General features: G+C 35.2%; 1 protein-coding gene across 3 annotated transcripts in view; it reads left to right on the top strand.

Annotated features, from left to right (window-relative positions):
- Positions 1-26858, top strand: part of NALCN (sodium leak channel, non-selective) — a 277480-nt gene that overhangs the window by 34391 nt on the left and 216231 nt on the right. For all 3 annotated transcript variants that reach the window (XM_039849049.1, XM_039849048.1, XM_039849051.1), the window contains exon 7: positions 7961-8115. In XM_039849049.1, the coding sequence (XP_039704983.1) occupies positions 7961-8115 (155 nt within the window). The remainder of the gene's footprint in view (positions 1-7960; positions 8116-26858) is intronic.

The following is a 26858-nucleotide window of genomic DNA, read 5'->3' as shown; positions in this document are numbered from 1 at the left end:
GTCACTTTGCAGATGACATGAATGATTCTCTATATAGAAAACTCTAAAAACTCCACCAAAAAACTATTAGAAACAATGAACAAATACAATAAAGTTTCAGGATACATAATCAATGTGCAAAAATTCACAGCATTCCTATACATTAACAATGAATTTTCAAAAAAAGAAATTAAAAAAATATTTCTTTTATAATTGTAACAAAAAGAAAATACCTAACAAAGCATGTGAAGGACCTATACACTGAAAACTGTAAGACATTATTAAAAGAAATTGAAGAAGACACAAAGAAATGGGAAAATTTCATGTTCGTGGCCTGTCCTTCATTTTTAATGTAGCTACATGTCCTTACTGTGGAGGCTGTGGCTTCATCTGACCATTCCAATAGGATGGAAGCCTGTTGGAATGGGAAAAATTGCTTCTCTCCAGCCATACACTCAGCCAAACCTCCTAAGTATGAGACACTTTATATTCATAATTGCTAATTCATAATGTGATCTTACAGATAGGTTTTTATGATTCTCATGAAAGAGAAGAGGAAATAGCTCCTTGCCATACATTAATTAATTGGTGAAATCACCAATTGAAGTTCTGTATGTTTGCCCTCAAATTCTAGTGCCTGTTTTTCATCATGCCAACTCGTTCCTCACAGATAACTCTACGCCCTGGATCTTTTAGCTCCTGAAGCAGAGAGAGGAGAGTTACTGCTTGAGGAGCTCTTGGCCTAGATTTGAAATGTCAAGGGTAGTAGACTTTGTCTTATAACCTCAGAATAGTTTTCACATTTCCAGTTTGGAGCTAATCAGTTTATCTTCTGTGTCCTAATACTTTACTTTTCTAATACTCTGTTTGAATACATTTATTGCCTGATTCTGCCTCAGATGCCTGTCTCCTGGCCCTCGATCACGTGGGTTATCCCTTATTCATGTCGGCAAAGTAGTGAGTGATTTGGTTAAGGGAGTAAACTTGGAGAAAATACGTACTTAATAAAACTGTACAGATATAACAAAATAAGATGACTATTTAAAATCTTTTTCAAAATAGAATATATTGTCATTTAAGTTTTGTACAAATTTGAAAATATATTTAATTTTAGGTGCATGATGCATTCAGTTTTTTTCTGGCTTTGCCTGTGCAGCCATTCAAGGAAAGGATGAGAAAAAGGGAAAATTACATTAAAATACTCTCTGTTTAACAGTAAGGGGAAATTTATTTCCTAATTTCTTTGAAAATGTGCCAGATTTACTTGTTTATAAAAAGAGGTGTGATGTCAATATTATTTTCTGCCTCAGACTATTTATCTTGTTTTGTAGTCCCTCTAAAAGTCCAGGCAGAGTAATTAAAAGTTTTCAAAAATCAATAAATATTATCATCTCTGCAAATTCCAGAGTGGGATTAGTTTCCCAAAGCATCGAGCATTAGAATTAGCCAGGCCAAGTCATAGGCGTTTTTAATTAATCCTGAAAGAGCAGGCCAAATAAGAGTGAAAACAAAGCCAGATGATTTTCTGGAATAAATCTGAAAAGTGGGTAACAGCCAGAGCAGGTTCACTGCGAGCATGTGCAATGAGAGGGATAGTTCATGCCCACTCCTAAGAGGGAGGCAAGCAATGATCTAAGCAGTTATCAAAAGCCATATTCGTTGTTCTCCGAGATGTGAAGTATGTGTGTGAACCTGTCTTTTTCCCCAATGTGCAAATCTCTGAGTGCGTAGTTTAAAAATTGTTTGGTATGGTAACAACTGCTTGTTTACAGCCCTTGAGAAAAATCTGTGAGTAGCTACACCCACCAATGAAAGAGTAAAAATGTTCTCTTTCTCTTCCTGCCCCCTTTCTTTCTCTCTCTCCTGTGCACACACAGGCTTTGACATTTCTGCTTTCCAGAATGCTATTGTGTATCCCGCTTGAGAACTAGTGTCTGTTGATCCCTTAATAGTCACTGCAAGCATCATCTATATTGGAAGATTTTTCTAGTACTACTCACCATTCGTCATCCATAGTCATATATAATGTTTCTATTTGTGTGCCTTTGTAACACCATGAGCATAGAGATAGCTTTAAAGCAGGCATCATGCTCTGTTGTGGGCATTGCTTTTCTGTTCTCTCTCTCACACTAGGCAGTAAAGTCTCTGAGCTGGAAATATCTTCTTAGTTATCTCCATTCCCAGCATGTTGTGTGCATAGAAGAGACCTGTCAAAAATAATTATTTTGAATTAATGAACAGACAAATGAAATAAAGTGGTCCCACTAAGAATATGAGAAAAACAATTTCTAAAAAGGAGACTGAGTAATAATAGGCATAGCTATGTTCATAAGTGACAGCAATTACCAAAGGCCAACACTAAACTTGTTGCAACAAACAGTGACAGAAGTTCAGTATCAGTAGGGGACGATGACATTGAGTAATGAAGAGAAAAAATTGAACATAAAGTCTCAGAGCTGTTGCATTTGGCATTGGTGAGTCTTAAGGATGGATGAGAAGAGAACACAATGGGGCACATGTTTCACTCTAATCATTTGCATTTTCTTTTATATGAAAGTATGATGAAGTCATTCTGGGAATTGTTTTTTAAATGGCTGAAAAGTTTTCCATTTTACAGATGAGGAAACTGAGGCTCAAATGGTTAAAGTGGCTTGCCAGAGGTAATTAAGATGATTAATTGCTGGACTGAGATATTAATCTTTGTGCTTCAATATATAGCTCGACGCTCTGTGCCATCAGGAATAATAATGAACTTAAAACTATAAAAGTATAAAGTACTGAGGTATTGTTTGGAGCTGTTATTAAACAGTTCTAGCAACAAGTTGAGGATACATTTTCTTAGATCTCAAACTTCTACATATGTTATTTGTAAACAAGATATTTTGTTAAGAATTACAAAAAAAAAAAACTGCTTATGCCAGGCAGATAATTAAAGCCTTTCGAAAAATAATTAACTGCTCTGAAGGATTCAGTACTCATTTTGAAACATAGAAACTACTGAAGCCAGAAATTTAAAAATTGAAAAAGCATGCCAATTTTTAGATGCCATACTGAAAAACTACCTAAAAACATCAGGATCCAATTGTTAAAGAGTTTCTCCTGTAGTTACTTAATAAATTAATTAATTAATTAATTAATTCACCATAGATTTAAATGATGGTAAAAAGAAAGACACATTCATTCCTTTATTCAGAAGATAATTACTAACCTTCTACTGTGTATTAGGGTTCTTCAGAGAAACAGAACCAAAGGGATGTATGTAGAGAGCAAAAGAGATTTATTTTAAGGAATTGGATTGTGCGATTGTAGGGCTTACAAGACCAAAATCTTCACAGCGGGCCAGCAAGCTGGAAATTCCACCAGGAGTTGCTATGGCAGTCTTGAGTCCAAAGGCAGTCTGGAGGTAGAATTCTTTACTCTCCGGAGGACTTCAGTCTTCTCTCCTAAGGCCTTCAACTAATAGGATGAGGCCCGCCTACAATATGGAGGGTAATCTGCTTCACTCAAAGTCTACTGATTTAAATGTTAATTTACATCAAAAAAAAAAATACCTTCATAACAGCCTATAGACCTGGATTTGACTAAACAACTGGGCACCACGGTCTAGCCAAGCGCACACATAAATTTAACCATCACAGACTATGTGTTAAGGACTATATGGAATTGAAAGTTACAGCCAAATTTGGAAGACATGCAATGAATACAGGACCACACTAACATGAATTACACATTTCAGTTTCCAAAAATGAAAAATGTGGGTACTTTGAGAAGTTACAGCAGAGAAACCTGACCTCATCTGAGGGACTTGAGGTGACGTTCAGGCTGAGAAAGTGATATTTGGGCTGGGCCTGTCAGCTAAAACATGGAGTTAACCAAGAAAAGATGGGAAGAATGATTTCCAAGTCAAGAAAAAGGTCATGAAGTAAGAAGAATACACCAAGGGCTGGCAGAAGGCCAACATGGTTGTATGTTAGGACATGGGAGAAGAGGAGGAGCCAGATTTTTTCAGAGTCTTATAGATCATGTTAAAGATTTGCCACCGACAGACTTAATTAAAACAGTGATGATGAAAAGTCTCTATATGCTCTATAGTGAATGGATTGGAAAGCTCTGACTGGATGCAGTATGACCAGTTAGGAGGCTAGATAGTGGTGTGTGTAGAGGTGGAGATAGAGAGATATGAATCAGCTCAAAAGATGTTTTGGAGAATTTTTAGGGGAACGTGATTAGTTATGAGGGTTGATGGAAGTAGTTGTGAGGGTTAATGGAAGAAGTAGATATCGAGGCTGATTCCAGGATTTCAAACTTGCTAAATATTTTGGCTGATGGTGCTATGGTGAAACTTGTTATGAGAGGGAATAATGGCAAGAGTTGGAGTTTAGTTTGGGCTATCTAGAGTTGGAGGTATTTGTGGTGTCGTCAAATGGAGAGATCTAATAGTCAGTTCGACACGTAGCTCTGAGACTCTACAAAGACATCTGGATGACAGAGAATCGAAACTATGAAAATGGACCTGATTTCATAGGGAGAGAACATCATGAAAAAGAGAGGACAGCCAAGGACCAATCTCAGAGCAAGTCAGTACTTAAAGGTCCATTAAAGTAGGAGGAGACGGAAAAAGGAGAATGATCTGAGAAATACGGACAAAACTAGTATCTTCAGAGCCAGCATCTTATTGCATCTCTCTGAGCTGTCCTTCCAATAGCTACATCTCTCTCTAACCACAACTGGAAACGGTTTTACATTTTTAAGGACTCGTTATCAGATTGGACCACTTAGATAATCCAAAATCATCACCCAAACTCAAGATTTTTAGCCTTGTTCACATTTGTAACCTTAATACCCATTTGCCATGTAACGTAATATGTTCATAGGTTCTGGAATTTAGACTGCGGACATCTTTAGGTGGTCATTATTCTGCCTACTACCAAAATTACTATGTGGAACACTGCTGAGAGAGCATAGAAGATAAAAACAAAAAATTTTCCAATTCGATGTAGCACGTGAAAATAAACTAGAGCAATTCCAGTGGATTGGAGATCACAAAAATGGGCTGAAAAATTAAATTAGGGAGAATACGAGTAGACATTTTTTTCAAGAATTCGATTGTAGAAAATGCAGGTCTTGAAACCCCCTTAAGCATGAGTAGATGTTTATTGTGACTGGGAGAATCATTTTCTATATTTAATATTTGGCAAGTTGGAGCAAGAATTCTACCCCACTGATTCCAGAAAGCTTCTTGTTCTATCATGAATCTCTGAGGGGAAATGAATAAGGAAATAATTAACATTAACTAACTAACTAAATAACTAACTAACTAAATAAATAAATAAATAAATAAATGAAATCTAGAAGATTCTTGTTAACTGAGAATAAAACTAAATGAATCTATATTCTGAAACTCTTGACATTCATTTCAGTTTTTTAAAAAGGGCTATTATCATGTGGTTTAAGATACATCTGTTCCAGAGCAATTAATCATCTAATAAATATGTCTCTAAAAAGCATTTGCTAATAGCTTGATGTTGGCAAAAATAATGTGTTTCACATCTGCTGCCTAGAAAGCCAAAAGATTTCAAAATAATATCTGTGCTGATGAGGGTTGTGTTTAAAATGCAAATCGGTGTTAATATGAAAGAACAAACAAATGGAATCAAAAAAGAAAAATACTCTAATATTTATAAATTAATGAAAACATAACCATAGTAGTTAACAATTAGTGTGGTTAACTTATTCCCACCAAAATTCTGGGAGTTGTACATTAGCTCACTGTACATTCGCTCATTTAATCATTAAAATACCCCTCCAAAGTAGGTGCAGTTGCTACACACCAGGGCTAGGGTTTTAATCTAGGCATTCTACGAATTTCAAACAGTCAATTACAATAGGTAACAATTAGCTCTTATCCTATACCAACTACCCATTTTAAGTACTTTACAGATGTAAATAATTATTTGTTCACCACAGCCCTATGAGATAGGCATTTTCCTGTCATCTCACAGATGAGGAAACTGAGGTACAGATAGGTGAAGTCACACATGGAACACGTGGCTGAACTAGAATTCATATCTAGCAGACTGGCTCCAGAGTCCAATTTTCTATCCGAATATTTTTTTGAAAATATTTTTTTGAAATTTTTTCATGTAAATAGAGTGTTTTCTCAGAAACTATTGCTATTGTCTTTTTAAAGTATTGGATATGAAAAAAATTAATTTTGATAGGCTAGTAATCTTTACTCTCTCTGAACTTCTCCTTACCTTACTCAAGTATAAATGAAGAATTAGGTGAGTTTCTTTCAGCTGCACAATTCTATGAATAAAATGCTTTAGTATCACATGCCAAAATTCCTCCTATTCTTTTGACAGTTATTTATTATCATGTTTTTACATGCCAGGACTTATGCTACATTTCATTGTTGTAATGATTAATAGTTATTTATAATAAGCATTTATTGAGTACTTGCAGTCTGGTAGGTATTATGCTGAGTGTATTACTTGGTTTATTTTTCTGAATCCTTACAAATGCTTCACTTTTAATTATAATTACTCTCTTTATATTACAGGTGAACAAACTGAATTTAGAAAAGTTTAGAACTTTAATCAAGTCACACAACCAGTAAATGGCAGAACTTGGGATAACACCCAAAAAGCCTTACTCTGAAACTCAGAAGTCTCCTTACAACTTTGTCCTAATGTGTGGGTACACATCATAAGCAGAGTCAGATTAGACTTAAGCAAAAATGGCCTACATATAAAAATGTGAAATGAGAAATAAGCAATATGTCTACCTAAAGTCATATCTTTCTGAAACAACCAAATGGGAATTTCCACAGTTTGAGCCTTTTCCTTGGGTTTTGCATGTGGAGTCCAAAGGAGCAGCCTTAAAGGTGACCAGAGGGAACAGTTTATTTAAACACTTATTCCCTGAGACATGTAGACAAAATCTGTCAGTTATATGTCAGTCACTAGAGAAAGCATATTAGAGTGGACAGTTGAACGTAAGAAGGTATTAAAGGACAGAAATGTGACCCAACAAGTCTGCCTCAATTTGGCCATAAGCTATCCATAAGCTGAGACTGTCTAAGGCTGATCTCCATTTAAGAAATACCTAGAAACACTAATGTAGTAGGAAATGACTTATAATAACATCTTGGATTTAGAAGGCTTACGAAATCATCTAGCCTAAATTTGACCTCTACGCAATCTATGTGAATTGCCTTAGCAGCTACTCGGGGCCCCTTTTAAAGGTCAACCCAGAATGAGATTCCACAATCACAATTCCAGTGATTACCTGTACCTGCTGCCAAGAAAGCCATTAGATACCTAAATCCTTCTACATCAATTTAATCTCCTCCTTGTTCTCCGGAAAGATGAAAAAGGAGTTATCAACATCCACCTAAAAAAAACCTCAATGTTCCTGGAGCGATCACTAAATCACCCCATAATATCTCTTTCCAATGTGATACCTTTAGTTCCTTTAATCTCACTTTATTTGTCTGGTTTTCTTTCTAAATTGCACATCTGCCAACACAGCAGAAGGCCAAGTGTCATTTATGAGACTCATAGTATTTGCACCATATGGCAAATGGCTGTCATCATTTAATATTACTTAGAAGTAGAGAAGTAAAATTTGTTTCCAGAGTAGGATAAGGATTTTGTGAATAACAGGGAATCCCCAGACAAGTTAACATTCCTTGCAAATATATCAGAAAATTCCTTCTTTTGTGTATCTGGTTCTTGGCCTTTAAATTAAAAAAAATAATAATAATGATAATAATATTTTTATAAAGACCTAATGTAGGATGAATCAGGTATCATTTGAGAGTGTTTAATATGTCATTAATGTTATGAATACCATTTATAAAACATGAATCTCAAAATCTGTGTCCATATATAATAGTTATTAATGAAGAGTGATTACATTATGTAGTCAATATTTATAATTGTCGAAATTGTTTAACCCTTTCATATGTTGTTCACAGAAATGTAACCTGGAATAGTTTAGCTATCCCAGATACACACTGCTCTCCAGAACTAGAAGAAGGCTACCAGTGCCCACCAGGATTTAAATGCATGGACCTCGAAGATCTGGGACTTAGCAGGCAAGAGCTGGGCTACAGTGGCTTTAATGAGATAGGTCTGTCTTACTGGTAAAACACATTTTCAGTTTCTATTTTATAATGTTTATGAAATGAGAGAATAGTTGTATAATTGATAATTCCTGTTAAGACTGGCTATAATAAGAAACATGACTGCAAATTTTAATTATAAGATTGTGTTGTAATATATTCTACCTTATAGTCTATAACATACAGTCTGTGTGTATGCATATTCAGCAGTGTCTGTAGAGAGTTAAATATCTCTCATTTTACACAATCATGATTCTTAGTAATAACATTTAAAAGTATTTGTTTGTTGAGCAAGGTTCAGGGGTTGTTGCCTCAAAGTTATGGTTTCCTTCCACATGAAGGTATACTCTTGTAGTTAAGGTAAGTCTTAAATAGCTGGAATGCTTGGCATTGATGAGTAAGAACTGAAAAATAACTTGGAACAGAAGACATCTAATAAATTATTTATATGCATCAACTATATAATAGATGCTTGTAGGTGAATATAATGTATTCAAATGTGTAGATTTATTTGTGGCTTCTGCTAGTAAGTCCTGAAATGTCCCATTTAAACACAGTAATGAAAGAACTTAGCATCTGCTTTTTAGTTGATAACATTGCATTTATTACAATACCATGAAGTTTAACATATTTAATTACTGAAGCAAAAACCTGGGAATCCTAAACATTTTTTTATGTTTTGAGAATTTGTCTTAGTCAGTCCAGGCTGCCACAACAAAATACCATAAACTGGGGCATTTTGGCATAATAACATAAATTTATTTCTCACCAATCTGGAAGCTGGCTGTCGGAGATCAAGGCACTACTATGGTTGAGTTCTGTTGAGGCCCCTCTCTCTAGCTTGCAGATGGCTGTCTTCCTGCTATGTCCTTACATGAATGGGGTAGGAGTGTATGAGAGGGTGGGGGGAGCAGGGAGGGGGAGAGAGACACAGAGAGATTAAGAGAGAGCTTTCTGGTCTTTTCTTATAAGGACACCAATCCCATCATGAGAACCTCACCTTCATAATCTCATCTAAACAAAATCACCAGCCAAAGACTCTGCCTCCTAATGCCATTACACTGGGACTTAAGTCTTCAACATATTATTTGGGGGGTGGAACACATACAGTCCATAACAGAATTGTTATTGGAATCATTTAAACATAAAAACAATTAATTTTTGCTTAAAGTTTCAGGGCCCAGGTGCATTTCAGAGAATTTTAGATACTTTTAGCCAGGGCCTAAAAGAAAAATCAATGTATAACACAACAGTGGTTGTGCTCTTTTGAAAGCCAAATCAATTTCCCATGGTTTCACATCTCAATGGGCCAGCTGTAGAAAAGAAGATTTCATAGCCAGGGAAAAGAGCATCTGCCCCTGTCAACCCTGAATGGTAACTGCTACACACCCAGCCAATCGACTTTCACACATCAGAAAAAATGTCTGATAAATCTGTTCCCACCTTAGCCTTTTGTCATTGCAGCTCCTGGATGGTGTTATGCAGGTTGGCATAATAAACTCTGGACTAAATATTGGAATTTCAGAAAGAATATGTGGAGGTCTTGCATTGATTGAAGAGTACTTTCCTGATATATGAAAGGCCTTTGGACAGAAAATAATTGTAAAATTGGGCTGAAAAACACAAATAGTTGGTATTTTTTTAAAAAGTGACTTTTGCAAATAATATTCCTAAATTTTTATTCTTATATTTTAATATGCCCTTATAGTGGATTTCCAGCATTGTAGATAGATGGGTATTCTTTCATTTCTTTTGACTGATGATAGTTTCCTATTTACAAAAATTTAGAAGTCAGAGATGTAAAGCATTTCAATTTGCTGTATTCTCTTAAGTTTATCTGGCTTTGGGACCAATCTTACATCCTTTCCTCGTCTCAAAAGTACACACAGGCCTTTCATGGATTATGCCAATTCCTTTCACGGATGAGCAGAAAATCACAGGTGTGAAGGGGGACACAAGGTGTGTAGATTTGGTAAACTGCGTGCAACAAGTTCCAGGGGTCCTAACAGCTGGGACACAACTAGAAAACATGACTCAATAGAGCCTGCAGTTCTTTCTTTTACAGCTTAACTGGGTGTACATGTCTTGCTGGAGAGTGGCCAGCATTCAGGTGTTAGGCTGCCCTTGCACAAGAAACGTTCAATCCTTTAAAGTCACATTGCTATGATTTTAACATCCAATCTTTTAAAATGAAACCACACCCTCACCATTTTAAATGCAGCCTAAACTTAAAATGCTGCATTATATTTAAGTCGATTCATCTTTCTTCATTGTGACTTATAATGGCTTCAACTAATGCAGGGTACATTCTTTCTTTGAGACAGAAAGTCATTCATCTTATAAAGTGCATTGACTTGAGAAGTTCAGTTCTAGGAGGAAATCGCCCTGGGGCAATAGACCCCCAGTAAGGCAGTAATCTTACTGTAGCTCTATTGTTTATTTGCACTGCTCTTTTTTCAAGGAAACAGGAAGCATGTCTTTTCATCTTCATGTCTCCAGGGCCTAGTGCAATGCCTGGCTCATAGGGGGCCCTCTATAAATATTTACTAATGGACTGAACAAAGTATATGTCCTTTTTTGGTAACAAGTCATGTTTGTGTTAGGATATAGAGCCATATTTAAAAAGTAAGTTATTTTCTTGTTCTTTTTTCTGATTTTTGTCTGTTTTTGTTAGCAATATCCACTATTCCTCATAACTTCCCTTTCTATACAAGCTTAATTTGGTTTGTTTGCTTCCTTTTCTCAAATCATGGTTGAATTCAATATCATTGTATAACTAATGGTTAGATAATGAAATGTTGTCTTTGTTGACTTTGTACTATCATCAAAAGATATTAAAATGGTCACTAGTTTAGATTGAAATTGATAACTATTTCCTGATATTGTGTATCTATGGAGATACACAAACTATAGTATATTTGATTATTTTTAAAGTTTTTCTGGAAACAAAAGATAGTGTTTCCACCCAAATGAGGAAAATAATTTATTGTATTAGACACATGTGATCATCTCTTTCTGCATGCAGTTGAATTTAAAACATAATTAGGTGCCTAATTGTGCATATAAATTTGGTCTATGTACTTTATATATAAATAATCATGGTTAATTAAAAAGGAATACATTTCCTTTTCTTACTAATCAAGTTATCATGCAATACATTGAATTTCAACTTATTTATAAAATTTTGTTTATAAGTTGCTTTAGGTCTCATTAAAATTTAATTTTGATGATGTTGAAAAACTCAATTTTTAATTGAGTCATTAAACAGACAAAATTATAAAGAGGCCCTCTTGTAAGAGTGTAGAGTAAAGACACCTTGGCATCTCTAAAATCATCCAAACATCATGGAGACTGAGAAACAGAAATACAATTTCTATATTTAAGGATTCTGAAAAACCTGTAACTATAAACCACATCAGAGGGCCAGGTGTCTAATAGAAAACTTCCCAAACGGATTGTGGCTACTGAGGATCTCAGACAGAGCCAACAGAATACTGATGTCCTAAAATAACAAATAACAAACCTGCCCAGAGGAGCAGAACAGTTCTCTATTTGAGTCAGGGAATCCATATGTAGCTGACTATGGGAGCTTTCTGGGACTCCATGTGGCATCACAAATTAGAGGCCCTTGTTCCTGCAAGCAGTTGGTAGAGAGAGAGAAGAGGACAGACACACTGGGTGCCCCAGTGCTGCTGATCCATGTGTACTAGGATAAAGGAAAGACTCAACTTAAGGTTTGCAAATCTGGCTATACCTTAAGAAGACCTAGAGAGCCTTTTAAAACTCACCAATTTCTAACCACCATTCCCAAGCCAATTTAATCAAATTTTTAGAGTGATCCAAGGCATAGATGGATGGCTTTTAAAAATTCTCCAGGTGATTCTAATGTGTATGCAGAGTTGTGAACCACTGGATTGAAACAGCATTCATACACACACACACACACACACACACACACACACACACACACACACACACAAAGCTTTACTTCAGTCCCGTAACATTACCTCGCCACTCCCCTACATGAAACAGTGACAGATGTCTGGGCCTCTAGAAATTGATGTCAAAAGTAAGTAATAACAAAAACATATCGGAACCATATCTATAAAAATGTACCTTTAGATATGTTTAAAGCTGAAAAAATGTTCAACTCAAACATAATTGCAGAAAGACCTGAATATATGGATTAAAAGGGTACAACTTGTCTCAGTAAATCAATATATAGCAATCAACACTGAGGCATGTCTTAGTAAAGATGCTGGAATTCACAGCTGAAGAAAGCACCCGTTGGCTATCGAGGAAAAAAAAAAAACATGGTTGAGTCATTTCTAAGGAAGTGAGAGAGGACTGAAATTTCACATCAATATTTAACTCCAAGATATAATGACACAATGCTTACAAAGTCCGTAGGGCAAGAATGCGTCAAACTTTTTTTTGATTATTTTAAGAGGCGAGAATGCAGAGATTTTATTTTACATGAAATCTTCTTGAAGTCATTCAGCCCATCAGTAATTATCGGTTGTGAGCCTAGTTTCTAGTATCTATTCACTGTAAAAACAAAATGGATACAGCTGTAGAATTAATAGAATGTACTGCAAATATTACAAATTATCATTTATAGAGAAGGTAAACAGGAGAGCTGGTATAATGATGCTGATGTCCTTAACATTTATGCTTAGCAGTAAAAACAAGTATTTTATATATTAGATGAATCATACAATGGAGGTATGCTTGCCATGAATATGCATTACAAAGTCAAAAATTACTTTAGAAAAATCAGAACTCAAAATAATGATGCTGGTGTTTAGATCATGACTATACTACATACTAGTGTGTTGACCTTGGGAAAGTAATTACCCTTTCTTGTCTCTGTTTCTTCATCTGTGAAAATGGGTAAGTGATAGACCTACCTTATAGGGTTGATATAAGAAGTAGCTGAGAAATTACACTTAGAATAGTGTCTAGCACAGAGGAAACACAGAATGAGCCAGAAAAAGATACAGTGGCAAAATATGAAAGCGTCTCTGTGTTATTTGAGGAAAAATGACAACTTTAATAATGGAGGGCAAGACATAGATGCTCTTAGATTAACATACTGCCATCTGATATTCCCTTTTGTTTGCAACAGTTTTCTCAGGTTATTCAGAATCTAACAGCGAGGAGAAAGAATAGAAGGGATGGAAACAAGGCGCTCTTAACATTGCTCCTATTAACTAATATCCCAAATTTCATTCATTCTAATCAATGTATAGAATTCTAGAAGGCTGATATTTGGTGATGTTTGGTCTTCATTAATCGATTATGTCTCTCTTGCCACTCTCAAAACTATGCTCTTGTGCTTTATCTGCCTCTTTAAAATTTCTTTAGAACCTTTAGAATTGCATCCATATTTAGCCTATGCCATTGCATTTTCTATAATTTAATTAAGCCTCACACATATAATTTTATTTATTCCTATATGTTTGAGTTTGTACCACTCCCCATCTTTAGCAGCCTTTCAACAGGTGCTCCTTCTGCAGACCTAAGAAAATCACCCGATGAGGCACTGAACAAAAGCCACGGCCAGGCTGTTTCCTGCATGGCCTCCAGAAATCAGTGGTTTCTTTCCTCTCCTACCCTAAATCTCTGTATAGATCGTGACTGAGATGCTGGTTGCTTCTCTCTCTCTCTTCCATTAAGTGCCTTTCTATCTTTATTTCAGGGAACCTTTTTTTACAGCTCCTTCTTAAGGACCCTCAACTACCACATTCTCTCTAAGACATTAATTAGTCTGTGCATTTACAACATCACACACTCCCCATGGTCCAGACCCACTGAGCAATGTACGTTATTGGAAGGACATATTTGAAGATCACAATATCTGTTTAGCGGACATTCAGATTCTGTGATTGAAGTGAGTGTGTGGGGAGGTGGGTAGGAAGCACACAGTGAAAGGGTTTGGAAACACATGGCACCCAAAAAATCACTGTAAAGGTGAAACCAAAAAAATCACATCAACTTACCCTATTTAGAAAATTTGTCCTACTTTCATTTTCTGAGTACTTACCCCACTTTCAGCCTTTCCTTCCTCCGTGTTACCATATGCTTATCAACATGTGGTACATACAATCCGAGACATAAAAGAGAAGACATTGCAATTTTTTATAATAGCCCTGAACATGAAATTAGAGGAATTTTGAGTTGAAAAAGATAACACAGTCATGTGGTTTACTCACACAATTTTACAGGTGAGGAAACAGCATCAGAGAGAGTAGGTCAGCGTTCGGAGAACTTCACGCAGAAGCAGGACAGAACTCACCTCTTGGGATTCACAGATGCTCACTATAACTTACTGTCTCCCTCAAACCTTTTTACACTTCAGATTAGTGTTTAAAAAGAAAACTCAAAAAGGACCTTGCAAGGCTTAGTTATATTCTTAATTTTGTAGTAAAAAGTTAGCATCACTCACCTATGGTAAGATACTGGTGGAAAAGACAACTATGCAAACAGATGTGATATGCCGGTTAGAAAAATAAAACAACAATTTTATCACACATGGGAAGGAAATCACAGCAAACACCATTAAACCAGCAATTTATTTGCCACAGTCTTTAAAAAGAAGGTAAGAAATTGGGTACAGGAGATGAGTACAAAACTATTCAAGTGGTGGTTTGAACTCTCCATTCATTGTACAGTCAGGTAAAAAAGAAAATATGTTTCATTTTGATAGAACAACCCAATGGATGTCATTTAATGATAAAATTCAGCCTAGGAAGTCACTTATGGACTAAATAGCGATCAGGTGTATTTTTATTATTGATCTTCTGAATCATAAGAACAAAAGACAAAAGCTCAATTTAAAAAATGCATAATACGCTAAACCTGATAGAAATAATTTATATTAGATAAAGGAATCCCATTAGCAAGACCAACCTATAAACAGAACATTCTGAAAATAATAGAAAAGACATTTATTATACATGCTTTTACTGCTACATGGACTGTATATAGTGCACCATTTTCCCTATTCTTTATATACAACAATCAAAGATAAAGCCAGGAAATAACAAACACTATGTTCTTATGGTGACTAATTGTCCAACAGACAGTCTTTACTATCGTAATTATTATCATTACTTATGACAACTACTGATGTCCCTTAATCGATTGCTTATTATGTATCTGGCACCAGGCAAAAGGTTTTCCATTCACTGTGTTTTTCATCCTCAAAATAAACCCATAAGGTGTCATTATCCTCAATTGATGTGTGAGGAGAATGAGATGAGAAAGAATTGATTTGCCCAAAGCTACATACTGGCCACAGTTGGGAGCCAAGGCTTGCTGCCTGTGTGCTGAGCTCAAAGCTTGTGTTCTCAGCTACAAATTCTTCCTTGTCTCTGAAGTCGGCATGAGTAACCACCACTCCTTATGGCTTGTCAGGACAGCTGGACTATTACAGAGTCTCATTAGGATAGAGGAAGAGACATGTACTCCAACATAATAATCCATCAGACGTCTTGCCTTTTCCTCTCATCCCCAAGTCTGTAGGACAGAGGGATGAGTGAAAAGAAGAGTGATGTCCGCTGTAAACTGAGGGCCACTCAAGGCTAGTCTCTGCCTTTGAATCTACTTCTTCATAGGGAGAATTGGAGCATAATATATGTTAGTTGTATGTAAAAATCTAAAAATTAAAACATTATACATGGAAGGAAATGCAGCTTTACGAGATAAATTTTTTGAGCTATATACATTTGGGCAAGAATTAAAGGCAATGACGGCAAAAATGAGTAAAAATACTTTTGACACACAGTAAAATGGTAGATATATAGGTTAGAGATGTGAGAGAGACCATTGAAAGCAACAACAAAAAAAATGTTACTTGGTATATTGCAGTCAGATTCACACTCCTATGAATTAAATTCAAAATTCCATTATGTTACATGTGTTTATGTAATTTATAGCTACATGCATTAATTTCTCGTGTATTTGGATTTCCTTTCTCTTTCTTTGAGATATGAATATTTAAGTTTGCTTTCCAAATACTGCAAATTGACCAACAATTATATTCAAAATGTTTTCAAAAAATACATATTAATTTCTGTATTAGAGATCTGATATAAAGAGTATTTAATTTATCACTTCTCTTTATACAAAAATCATAAAGCTTTCTTTATATACTCTCTTTAAAATATTGGGTCTAAAAACTACAGTTCATCAGCATTACAGAAATTAAAATGTAGATTCTGGATGCAAATATAAACTTAAGGCAATGACATAATCGTTGTAAATTTTTTCTGGCAACTATAAGTTAATTGGGCATTTCAAGGAAGTGAAAATATTAAAGAGTAGACTGTAGCCTGCCAGATTCACTTATATTAGTAACTCACTTCTGGGACTGGTATTTTTTTCCAAGAGGAAATATATTTTTGCCATTTACTTTTGTGGTATTTTCCTTGTTTGACTTTGGGTAGTATTGGCTACAAGCTACAGACTCAGGTCCCTGTGTGAGTCATAAATCAGTTTTATTAAATATTTATGAGAAATAACATCAGTGGTTATTTTCATCACTGGTGGTATTCCGTGCTTGAAACTACCTCCATATTTTGCTGAAATAGGATTGACAATGAATCCATCTACACAGTCTAATGTTTTAGTTTTAATACAGGCTTTGCTTTATTTTAAAATTCTTCCTTATGTTTATTTCTATTAGTATTCTATTACTTTTATGATTTGTCTATTACATCTGATATTAAATATGGACATAAAATGTGATGAAAGAAAATTACTTTTATCCAGATTATAATAGAATGTAAATTGAACTTTGTTGATGATGCTGCTAAAAATTGATTCATCAGAATTAAATGGTGTTGAACCATATCTCATGTTGCTTTATATAATATCAGATGAAAACCTTACAAATGAAAAGAAAATTATTAAATATCTATAACTTTTATTACAGAACGTACATTTTTACTGTAGTTGCAAAAAAGCCACAGTAAAGGCTAATTTGTAAATACATAATTGAGATTTATAGTACCTTGTGCAAAAGCACTTTTTTTCCCTGCAGTAATCTTTATGTTTAGCCTTGCCACTGGAATTACTTATTGATTTTTATGAAAACATACATGTAAGAGAGAACTAGGGCAATAGAATTCAACAACAACAAAAAAGCTTACTTTAATCTGTGATAATTCTATACTTGCTCTCTGAAGGAATTCCTTTACCATGGTGCAAGGAAAACCTGACATATTTTTGTTAAAAAGAGGACAAGATCATGAAGCTTCAACAAGAGCAATAGTTATGAGTGTCAAATGCAGTGGTTTTATCCCCGGGTTTAGGCATCAGTAAATGGCCTTAGGTTGCATGCAAAAGTGTGTGCTGGAAGATTCCTAAAGGAACTAAGTCTTAGGGTTTCATTAGGTTCTCAAACAATGTCACAGACTTATTTAAACTGAAATTAGATATGCAGATATTATTCAAAATATTAGAAAGAAGGCAGGTTTAAAGATAGAAATTGCAGACATGATTTTCTAAAAAGGATATTATCCACTGTCTAGTGTCTAGCAGATGTTCTGGAGCTCTTGAATGAATTAGAAAAGGCACCTCTTGCTAGAGTGACTTTTCATCAGACAATGAAAGAAGGAATTTTAAAATTTCTGTGGGCATAAAGTGATTTTTTTTCATATCATACATGAAAGACAATATTCACTGGAAATATATAATAGTTTCCAGGAAATTAGCATGTTTATAGTTACATTTTAAATATTTGTACATTATGAAAATAATACTTCAAATAACATGAGATTTAATGAAAGAAATTAATAAATTCTGCCATATATAGTTCTCTCCTTTCCTCTCTCCTTTCCTTTCTTCCTTCCATCTTTCATCTTTGTCAATTTCATAAGTATTTAATAAAATACTTTTGACTGCCTACAATTTAAATGATTTTCAGTGTTTTACTACAATAAATAGAACTGCATATTCAATAAGTAATTGAATACACACACTTACACACAGATACATATATATTCTGTGTATGTGTGTGACTATTCTTTAAAATAGATTTCTAGAACAATTTCTGGGTCAAAGAGTATGCCTATTTTTAACATAATAGTTCTTAACTAGTGCTTGATTTCTCAAAAAGATAAGAATTTATAGTCCTGCTCTTATTGTATGAGTGAGTTTTAAAAAGCATAAGGTATTCTTTTTCAATATGCATAAATATTGAGGTAAAAAACAAATATAGCCATACTGTATTCTATACTCTTCTGAACACCAGTAGTTCATTTTCTTCTCCTTGAATTACTTCGCCCTATTTTTCCTGGAATGCCTCCCTCCTACTCATCCTATCAATATATGACTCGCCTTCTGGGGCTTACTTTCAGCTAGCTTCCCCTGTTGTACCAGCCACATTTTTCTCCCTTCTTGTTGGAACTGTGACACCAAGGTTTGTGAGTGAAAGTTGGTGCTTCATTCTATTTGTTTCCCACTGTTAGGTTGTATGTGTGTGTCTCTGTGTGTGTGACTGCGTGTACTTGCGTGTACATGTTTTACCCTTGTCTTCCCAATTAGCTCCTGAATGCTTGAGTAGAAGCAAATTTCCTATACTTCCTGTCATGTCTTTTCTAACTCTCAGTGAGCTCATTATACATTTGAGGACTGGTCGATCATGTTTAGGAGAATTTTATATTAGATATATTACCTTTTTAAATCACCATTCTGTGGCAACTTCATGAGTAAAAATTTAAATAAAATGAAAATACAGCTCTAATTTTTAAACACATCGTTCATGTGAAATTAAATGACTTCCATGTTATTTCGGATATGTGAAGCAAATGTGAACAAATCAGCACAAAAGTCTCATATGAACAGTCAAGGAAACATTTCTTCCTGGCAATGGCAGTCAGTGGAACATAACTCCTTTGACACTCAATGAAATTAATTTTACCAACTAGTAAGTTGGAGTAAAAAGAAATAATGTCATTTAGAAAAGCTCTAACACAGCTCTCCGAAACTCAAGGCCATTAAGGCCAGAGGAAGGCTGACCTCCTCCTCTCCTGGGCCGCATGGTCTAATACGGAAGGCCTGCTTAGGAAAACTCTGCTGAGGAGGTGCAGGGCCCCTTCACTAGGGAGAAAGCTCTCTGGCCTTTGGAAACGTGTATCTAACCTGAGCCACACCAACCTGCGAGAAAGGAGCCAGCGCCCACCCCGAGCAGGCACGGGACTGTGGAGACAAGTTTCCTCTGCCCTCATTCCTACCCACTTAGGGCTTGGGATTCATGGATTGTGAGAGAAAAATATATTAAAGATACTAAAACATACTTAATATACTAAAGTAAATACACTAAATAAAATTGAAATAAATATACTAAAATAAGTCCTAAATGCCTAATAAATATTAGCTGCCACTACTAAAGCAAAAATAACACAACTGCTATTAAGGTTATTACCAATCAGATTTATTTCTACATAAGGAAAAAGTGAGAAGTATTCCAATTTTTATGAGGATATAAGAATTTTTAGGAAATGTAAGATGCATTCTCATAAGTAGAAAATGAAATGTATTCATAAATAATCAACAAACATCTACTATGCATTTATTTACTCTAGCACTTTAAATTTTTGCAAAATATGAGGACACTATAGTGAAGCATGAGTACTACTTACTGCAAGTTTCATTTCTCCCACTTGCCTTAGATTCAGCATTTCTCACATTAATGTAAGCTACCTAACCTCTGAGACAAATAGTTTTGTGAGGTCTGAGAACAGGTTATATTGTTTTGAGAATTATATTTTTATTTCAGCTTTTGTTAAATAATCATGACATCGATTAAGTATGCCATCTTCATTTTGTTTCTAGTTAGCTATCTCTGCCTCTTATGCACTTCTCTGAAAGTGCGTTTATCTTATTTTTGATTAATAGCTTGACTGGTATAGAATTCTTAGTTTATATTTATTTTCTCCAAAACGTGAAATTATTTTATTATGTTCTGGAATCGATTATTGCTGATAACAACCATCCTATGAATATAACTGCAGTTTTGTTTTGTTTTGCAACATAATCATGTTTTTTTTCTGATAGTTTTTAAGATTTACTCTTTGCCTTTGCTGTTTTATGGTCTTATTATAAATGTTTGGGCATGAATCTTTATTTTTTTATTTGCATATAACACTCATACTTATTTTTCCTGGAAGATTTTCAGATATTATCTTTTCATATCATATCTCATCTCCATTCTCTCTATTCTTTATTTTCCGGAATACTAATACGTGATTTGTTAAACCTTCTTATTCTATCCTCCATCTCCTGGTTTTGTTTGCTGGAATTCCAGGGATATCGGTCGTTCTAGATTATCCCATGTTAACTTTGTGGCTTGGGAAGGAGAGGTTCTTGCACTCTATGTACTGCAGAGGACAGTGTAAATTTGGATCATACACTTCAGTTGCCTCAGATCTGGGGTTCTGGTTTCTTTTAACAGATGCTTGTGTCCACTCATGGAATGGACAGAAGTCAAGCAACTTTCTGCTTGCCTGGGCTGGAGAGCAGAGTTTCTCTAGTCTCCACTTAAAATTCAGAGCAGCCTTTGTGAAACTCTCCGTTTTGCTGACACACCTCAGTCCAGTGTCTGCCTCCTGCCTGAGTAAGGGTGCACTACAACTCCTTTCTCTGGATAGCAGATGCCCAGCCCCTAGCCCTTATATTGACTCTGAATATATTTGTGAGCCACTTTGACTTCAGCTTCTGCTCACAGCTCCCATTCTATGCTCTTTCATCTCTGACCACTGAATATTTCACTCAGTTTGGGGCTAATTTAGACATTCAAAAAGTATTCTCTTTTATTTATCTATTTCCTTCTATTGATTGGCTATGGAGTAAAGAAGATAAAGGAAGGAAATCTCTAAGTAATCTTAGTCCAGCAAATTAACTTAAAGCTTTATATTTTCAAATATATTTTTAGAATTTTTATCTAACAGTATAGTTTTCCTTTCTTTGAGACACACCTCTTATTTTATATTTAAAAATTTACTTTATGCATTTCATCAATAGTCTTAAAATTTGGTAAGTATATATTTATAGGAATTTTTATTTTTACAAAGGCTCCACTTCAGTATTATTATTTTTTTAATTACATTTTACTGCTAAATTATTAAACTGGCTTCTGTGTGACTTGAAAAGACAAGACCCCAGCAATTATTTTGTGTAAAGACAAAATACATTAGATAGAGATTGAGAGTAGACTGCAAATGAGCAATGACAGTTATTGAGCACTGATAATAATTCTGATGGATTAAGATTTGGGGCTCTCAATCTTCTTAATGTTAATTTCAGCAAATGTTTAAATGCTTTCATTCTTCATATAAGTACTCTAAATAAGCCAATGAATAAAAATAAATCAAAATTCTAATCAAGAATTACCTAAATATAAAAGCAAATAAATGTTCTTAGGCAATTCTTACCACCATGTGTCCAATAAAAAATTATCTATATTTGCACATAGAAATATTTTATATAAAAACTAATGGTGACTACGAACCTTAACAACGAATTGAAGTTGAACTGAAGGAGACTTTCAAGTAAAGACTACTTGGGAGCTAGCTCTTTGGTGTAAGAAATGTCACCTCGTCATCACATCAACCCCAGGTGTGGCATGTCACTAACCTCATCTAACCGTATAGATGCTGAGATGCAGACAAGGGAAGCAGCTCCTAGGTGGCTGGGACAGGACCTCGTGGTGATTGTATTCTGTGTCTACAGTGTAGAACTGCAGTAGTGAGTATTCTGTGAGTACTCAAGCCTGAATAAGAGAAGGACTTAGTTTCAGGATGCCATCTGTATCACACACTTGGGTGACATAGAACATGTTACTTAACCTCTCTGTGCCTGTAAAATTGGGATAAAAATTGTGCATATCTCAGAGGGTAATGAGAAGGCTAAATTAGATTATTCTCATTCCCATGCCTAGTGAGTCCTCAATAAAATTTAATTATGATTATGATTTTTATTACATATATAATTATCAAGTAAATGAATGAATGAATTATAGATAAAACTATGTATTCTGAGGTTGCAGAGTTAGAAAGTATGGGAAACAAGTGCCAAATTCTTTCAATATCTATATTCTTTCCATGGCATCAACTTACCTACTTTTAGTCTTGGTAAAGCAATCATGGTCATACAGCATAACGGAACAATGTACTCACATTTTACTGTGCTAGTATAAACTGCAGTCACTGGCATATTCTTTCCTCCACATACACTTTCATTGGGAATAAATGTTAAAAATAGTTTTCTATTTCCTGCACTGCTTTGAGATGCCACAGGCAAACCCTAACTGAGATGCTTTGTCCTTACAAGGCTTCTTAAGAGTTAAAGCAGCACCGAAGTTGTGTGTTTATAATTGACTAGAGCAGGGATAAGCAAACCACGACCAGCGGGCAAAATCATACTTACCATCTGTTTTTGTAAATAAAGTTTTATTGCAACTCCATGCCCATTTGTTTAACTGTGGTCCGTGGACACTTTCTGACACTATAGCAGACTTCTGTAGAAACCCTATGGCCCACAGAACCTAAAATATTTATTATCTGGCTCTTTACAGAAAAAGTTTGCTGACTCCTAGACTAGATTAAAGATAGGAAGAGCTATTCAGTTCATGTTTTTTTCATTACAGTCTTCCCAAAGCTGCCTAGAACTCTTGACAATACTTCTATTCACCTCTTCTTATATCCCTTGAACTTAGAAAGCTCAGAGGCCATAACACAGCTCTAATTTTGTCTAGATTTGTAAGAATCCAACTCTGGCCCTCCTTCCCTGAGTCAAAGCTCCATAAACTCTGAACATGAAATTTGAGGAGACAAAAAGGTTGTCCTGGGTGTGTATACTCTTGAAATTTACCTGCTTTCTGTGTCTCTCACAAATCCACAGTCTATGTTTCTTGAATCTGTCATTGACTTTAAGTAAGGAAATTTTGAAGAATGGGTGATAGTCTAGACATAGAATCCAATGAATATTGATTAGATTTAATCAAATTGGTAATTCTTAGTGTGGGGATAAGAACTTCAATGGTTTAAGAAACCACTTAGAAAATTAGAATCAAAATACTAAATATTATTCCCAGTTTCTCATCTTAGAAGACATTATGAAGATGAGTGAAAAAATGGAAAAATGATCATTATATTTACAAAAGACTAATAAAAACAAAATAAAATACCATTTATAGCCTGTTTAAAACCTCATCTTACTTAAATTCAGATAACCCACTGATTACTTTTTCTAGTGGATTATTTGCAGGGTGGAGCAATATCCTCTCTTCCATGGACATGTGTATCATTTTCCCTGTGACTTTGCCACCCCTCCCATCAATAGATGGAATCTTTCTTCTGCACTTGAATATGGCTTCTGTGAATTTCTTTTTACCCAAGAGAATGTGGAGACTTGACATGTGTAAGTTTTGGAGGCAAGGCCTCCAACTATCCCAAAGATTTCTGTCTTGTCCATTGGGATAATCCTCTAAGATGACAAGAAAAAGTAGTTTACAGAAGAATGAGAGGCCACAAGGAGGAGAATTGAGGCCCCTACTTGACAGCCAACCCCTACTCAACATGTGAATGAGGCCCTCTTAGAGTCTGTGACCCCAAATGACATGCTAGACTATAGCCATATGAGTGACCCAGGTGAGAACAGCAGAAGAATCACCTATCTGACCTTAACCCAGTTGCTTCCCGTAGAATTATGAACCAATAAATAGTGGCTGTTTGAATCTACTATATTTTGTGGTGGTTTGTTATACAGAAACATATATTTGAAAAAACCCTCATTTTACCAAATAGGAAACTGGAGGTCATGATATTAAGCAACATACTTAAGCCCACATGGTATGTGGCAAATCAGGGATTCAGACTCAAGTCAGTTCAACTAAAAATTCATACTCTAATCCACTCCTTTCTACTATGTTCAGTATTTTCCAAAAACTAAGATTGTATGATGAGCATTTCTGAAGACAGAGGTGGTAAGAGAGATATAGTTTGTTCGCCACTATGTTGCACTTAGGGACCTTTGAAATCAAGAATGTTCTGGAAGATATGAGTTGACAGTCACCATCTCTGAGAAATGATTCAAGTAAAGGCTGTAAGTAGTCTTCTAATCTTCACTCATTCATTCACTCAGAAAATATTTCTTGAAAATGTACTATAAGCTCAGCACTGTTTTTAGCCCTGGACAGCACTAGGAAAGCACTAATACGGAAGCAGTAATGGCTAGCATTATGTTTTCATTTTATTAAAATTCATTCTTGTTTATAAGTTGATTTCCTTTTTAAGGGCTGACTTGTTTCTGGCTTAGGAACTGTAAATATGTACTTAATTTTTTTGGCAAGCCTAAGAAAATGTTAGATTTCAAGAAATAAATTGCCAAACAGGATTTTCTATTGAATTTTTTTTTAAGGAAACTTGTAAGCAAAACTACAATCTAAACTATGTTAATAAGAAAAGATAATTTCGGCATCATCAGAGTTTGACCAAACTCTCAAGTTTCAGGCAAATTTCTAAAACAAAACTGTTTCCTTCTCTTAATCAGTTTAAAATGAATGTCTTGTGCTCACTTTTGTTGGTTGTGGGTAACTGAATTTTAAAAAGCTCTGTAAAATGAGGCCAGAATGAACAGAAATTGAGTCAAAATAATGGATGACACATCTTAGATATTCCTACCATCTTGTGTCCTGACCACGCCATAGTTTAACCTAAGGGGAGACACCTGGAAGGGTTCATTAACTTGCAGCTGTCAGCAATTAGTCTGCACAGGCTAAAAAGAAAATCAGCCACAAGAAAACAGCTAACAGTGGCCTGGAAGATGAACAAAGGAAGAGCAGCTGGTGGGGAAAAGCACATTTGGCTGAGGCCTTTACAGAAGGGTCGAGAGGGTCCTATGCGACTGGAAAGAGAACCTAGGAGGAAAGTCTTGATGGCAGACAGCCTGGAATTAAGGGGCAGCAGCTGGCTGTTTTGCCAGGGCCAGGAGGTGGGGTCAAGATTCAAGAGGACTTATGAGTCGTTGTATTGTACAGTGACCATTATACATGTTAGTAAAGGAAGAGAAATTAGCACTTATTCATTGCCAGCATTGTGCCAAGCACCGCAAGAGAGAGGTACTTTTGCCTGGGTCAGCTAACCTAACATGCAAAGCAACACTTCAGTGTGTTAGCTCCTACTGGTCAAGTGCAGCTTGGCAAATATAAGTGCCTTTGATCATTTCTGTTTATGCATTTGTTGGAGATAATTCCTAAAATCTACCTATTTGTTCATTTCTTATCTAAAGTCTGTACTGTTTCATGTGGAAGATGCATGCCTTTTGATCATATTCCAAGTTCTCAATCATGTATCGACTTAAGCCACCATGAAGCTGTGGACAGACGGTGAGGTGTCAGTGTTACAGAGAAGAGTTTGTACAGCAGTTTAATCCTTTGAGGAAGAGAAAGCAAGCACAATAGTAGTTGTCCAAAACAAACAATCAAAAAGCCTCTGAAGAACAAAATGTATTTAAAATGTATTTACTACAAAGCCTGATAAAATATTTTAAATTCATATTACTCGTTGATATCATTTTATTTACTTTCACCAAAGTTCAGTATTTGTTGTAGGGTAGTATGAGTTCTCTATCCCTACAAGCTGGTTAAGATGTGTTATGTGTACTCAAGTTTTTTGAATTAATGGTGACTAAAAGTTATATAATTATGAAGTTTGAAAGCCATTTTATCCCTGAAAGTAAAATTTTGACCCTCTGCTTACATAATGAAATACAATTATATTGATAATGCATGTTTATCAAATGTTAATATCATATGGAATTATTAACGGATTAAGGGTCACGTCCCATGGTTTCCTGGGCAATGGAGCATTTTAAAGAACTCAGTGTTACAGTGTTTATACAGTGAGGACATGTGACTCTACATAATAGTGGAGCCTGTCTCAGCAACTCCTTTACCAACTACAGCAAAATGGCAGAACACAAAGTTAGGGATGTGGGAAAATGCCATATTTTATCAACCATGCCTACAGACAAAGAGCCACAAAGCCAGGATCCTGGGAAAAGGATCACATGCTATCCTTTTCCTAAAAGGATTAAACTGTTATACAAGTTCGTCCCTGGCTGCACAAACACCTCACCTGTCTGTCTACTGCTTCATGGTGGCTTAAGTCTGTATGTAATTGATAATAGATATGTTATCTGCATACAATAAATGTTACCATTCCCCTTTTTTATCCTCACTAAACTCATGGGAAGTCAGGAGACGTTTTTTCTTCCATTCTAGATTCCATTATAAAAGCACTGCTTTTATGGCTTATGAATTCTAACCAATAATTGAACTAACTATCATGGCTATAGGTAGAGGATAAGATTTACATGTGAGACTTTATGTTCTACTCTTTTGACTAAGCTAATATGTTTAGGTACTATTTTTTTTACTTTTTGATTTTTAAAGTTTTTTACAGCTTTGTTGAGATATAATTGACATATAACATTGCGTAAATTTAAGGTGTCCAAAGTAATGATTTGATATACCTAGATATTGCAAAATGATTACCCTATAAGGTTAGTTATAGGTGTTATTTTTTTTAATAACTTTAAAACAATCATCATGCACCAAGGAAATACAACGATAAAAATAAATTTTGATAAAGATGAAGTAATAACGGGCCTGTGGTAATAAAATCCAATAACATTGTACATTTGCTGAGTTAGTAAAGTTGCATGGCATTGTTCACATCAAGAA

The sequence above is a fragment of the Pteropus medius genome, unplaced genomic scaffold, assembly GCF_902729225.1.
Source record: "Pteropus medius unplaced genomic scaffold, Ma_sr-lr_union100, whole genome shotgun sequence".
Lineage (NCBI taxonomy): Eukaryota > Metazoa > Chordata > Mammalia > Chiroptera > Pteropodidae > Pteropus > Pteropus medius.
Note: the sequence above shows the minus strand (reverse complement) of the source record. Positions and strands in the feature narration are given on the sequence as shown.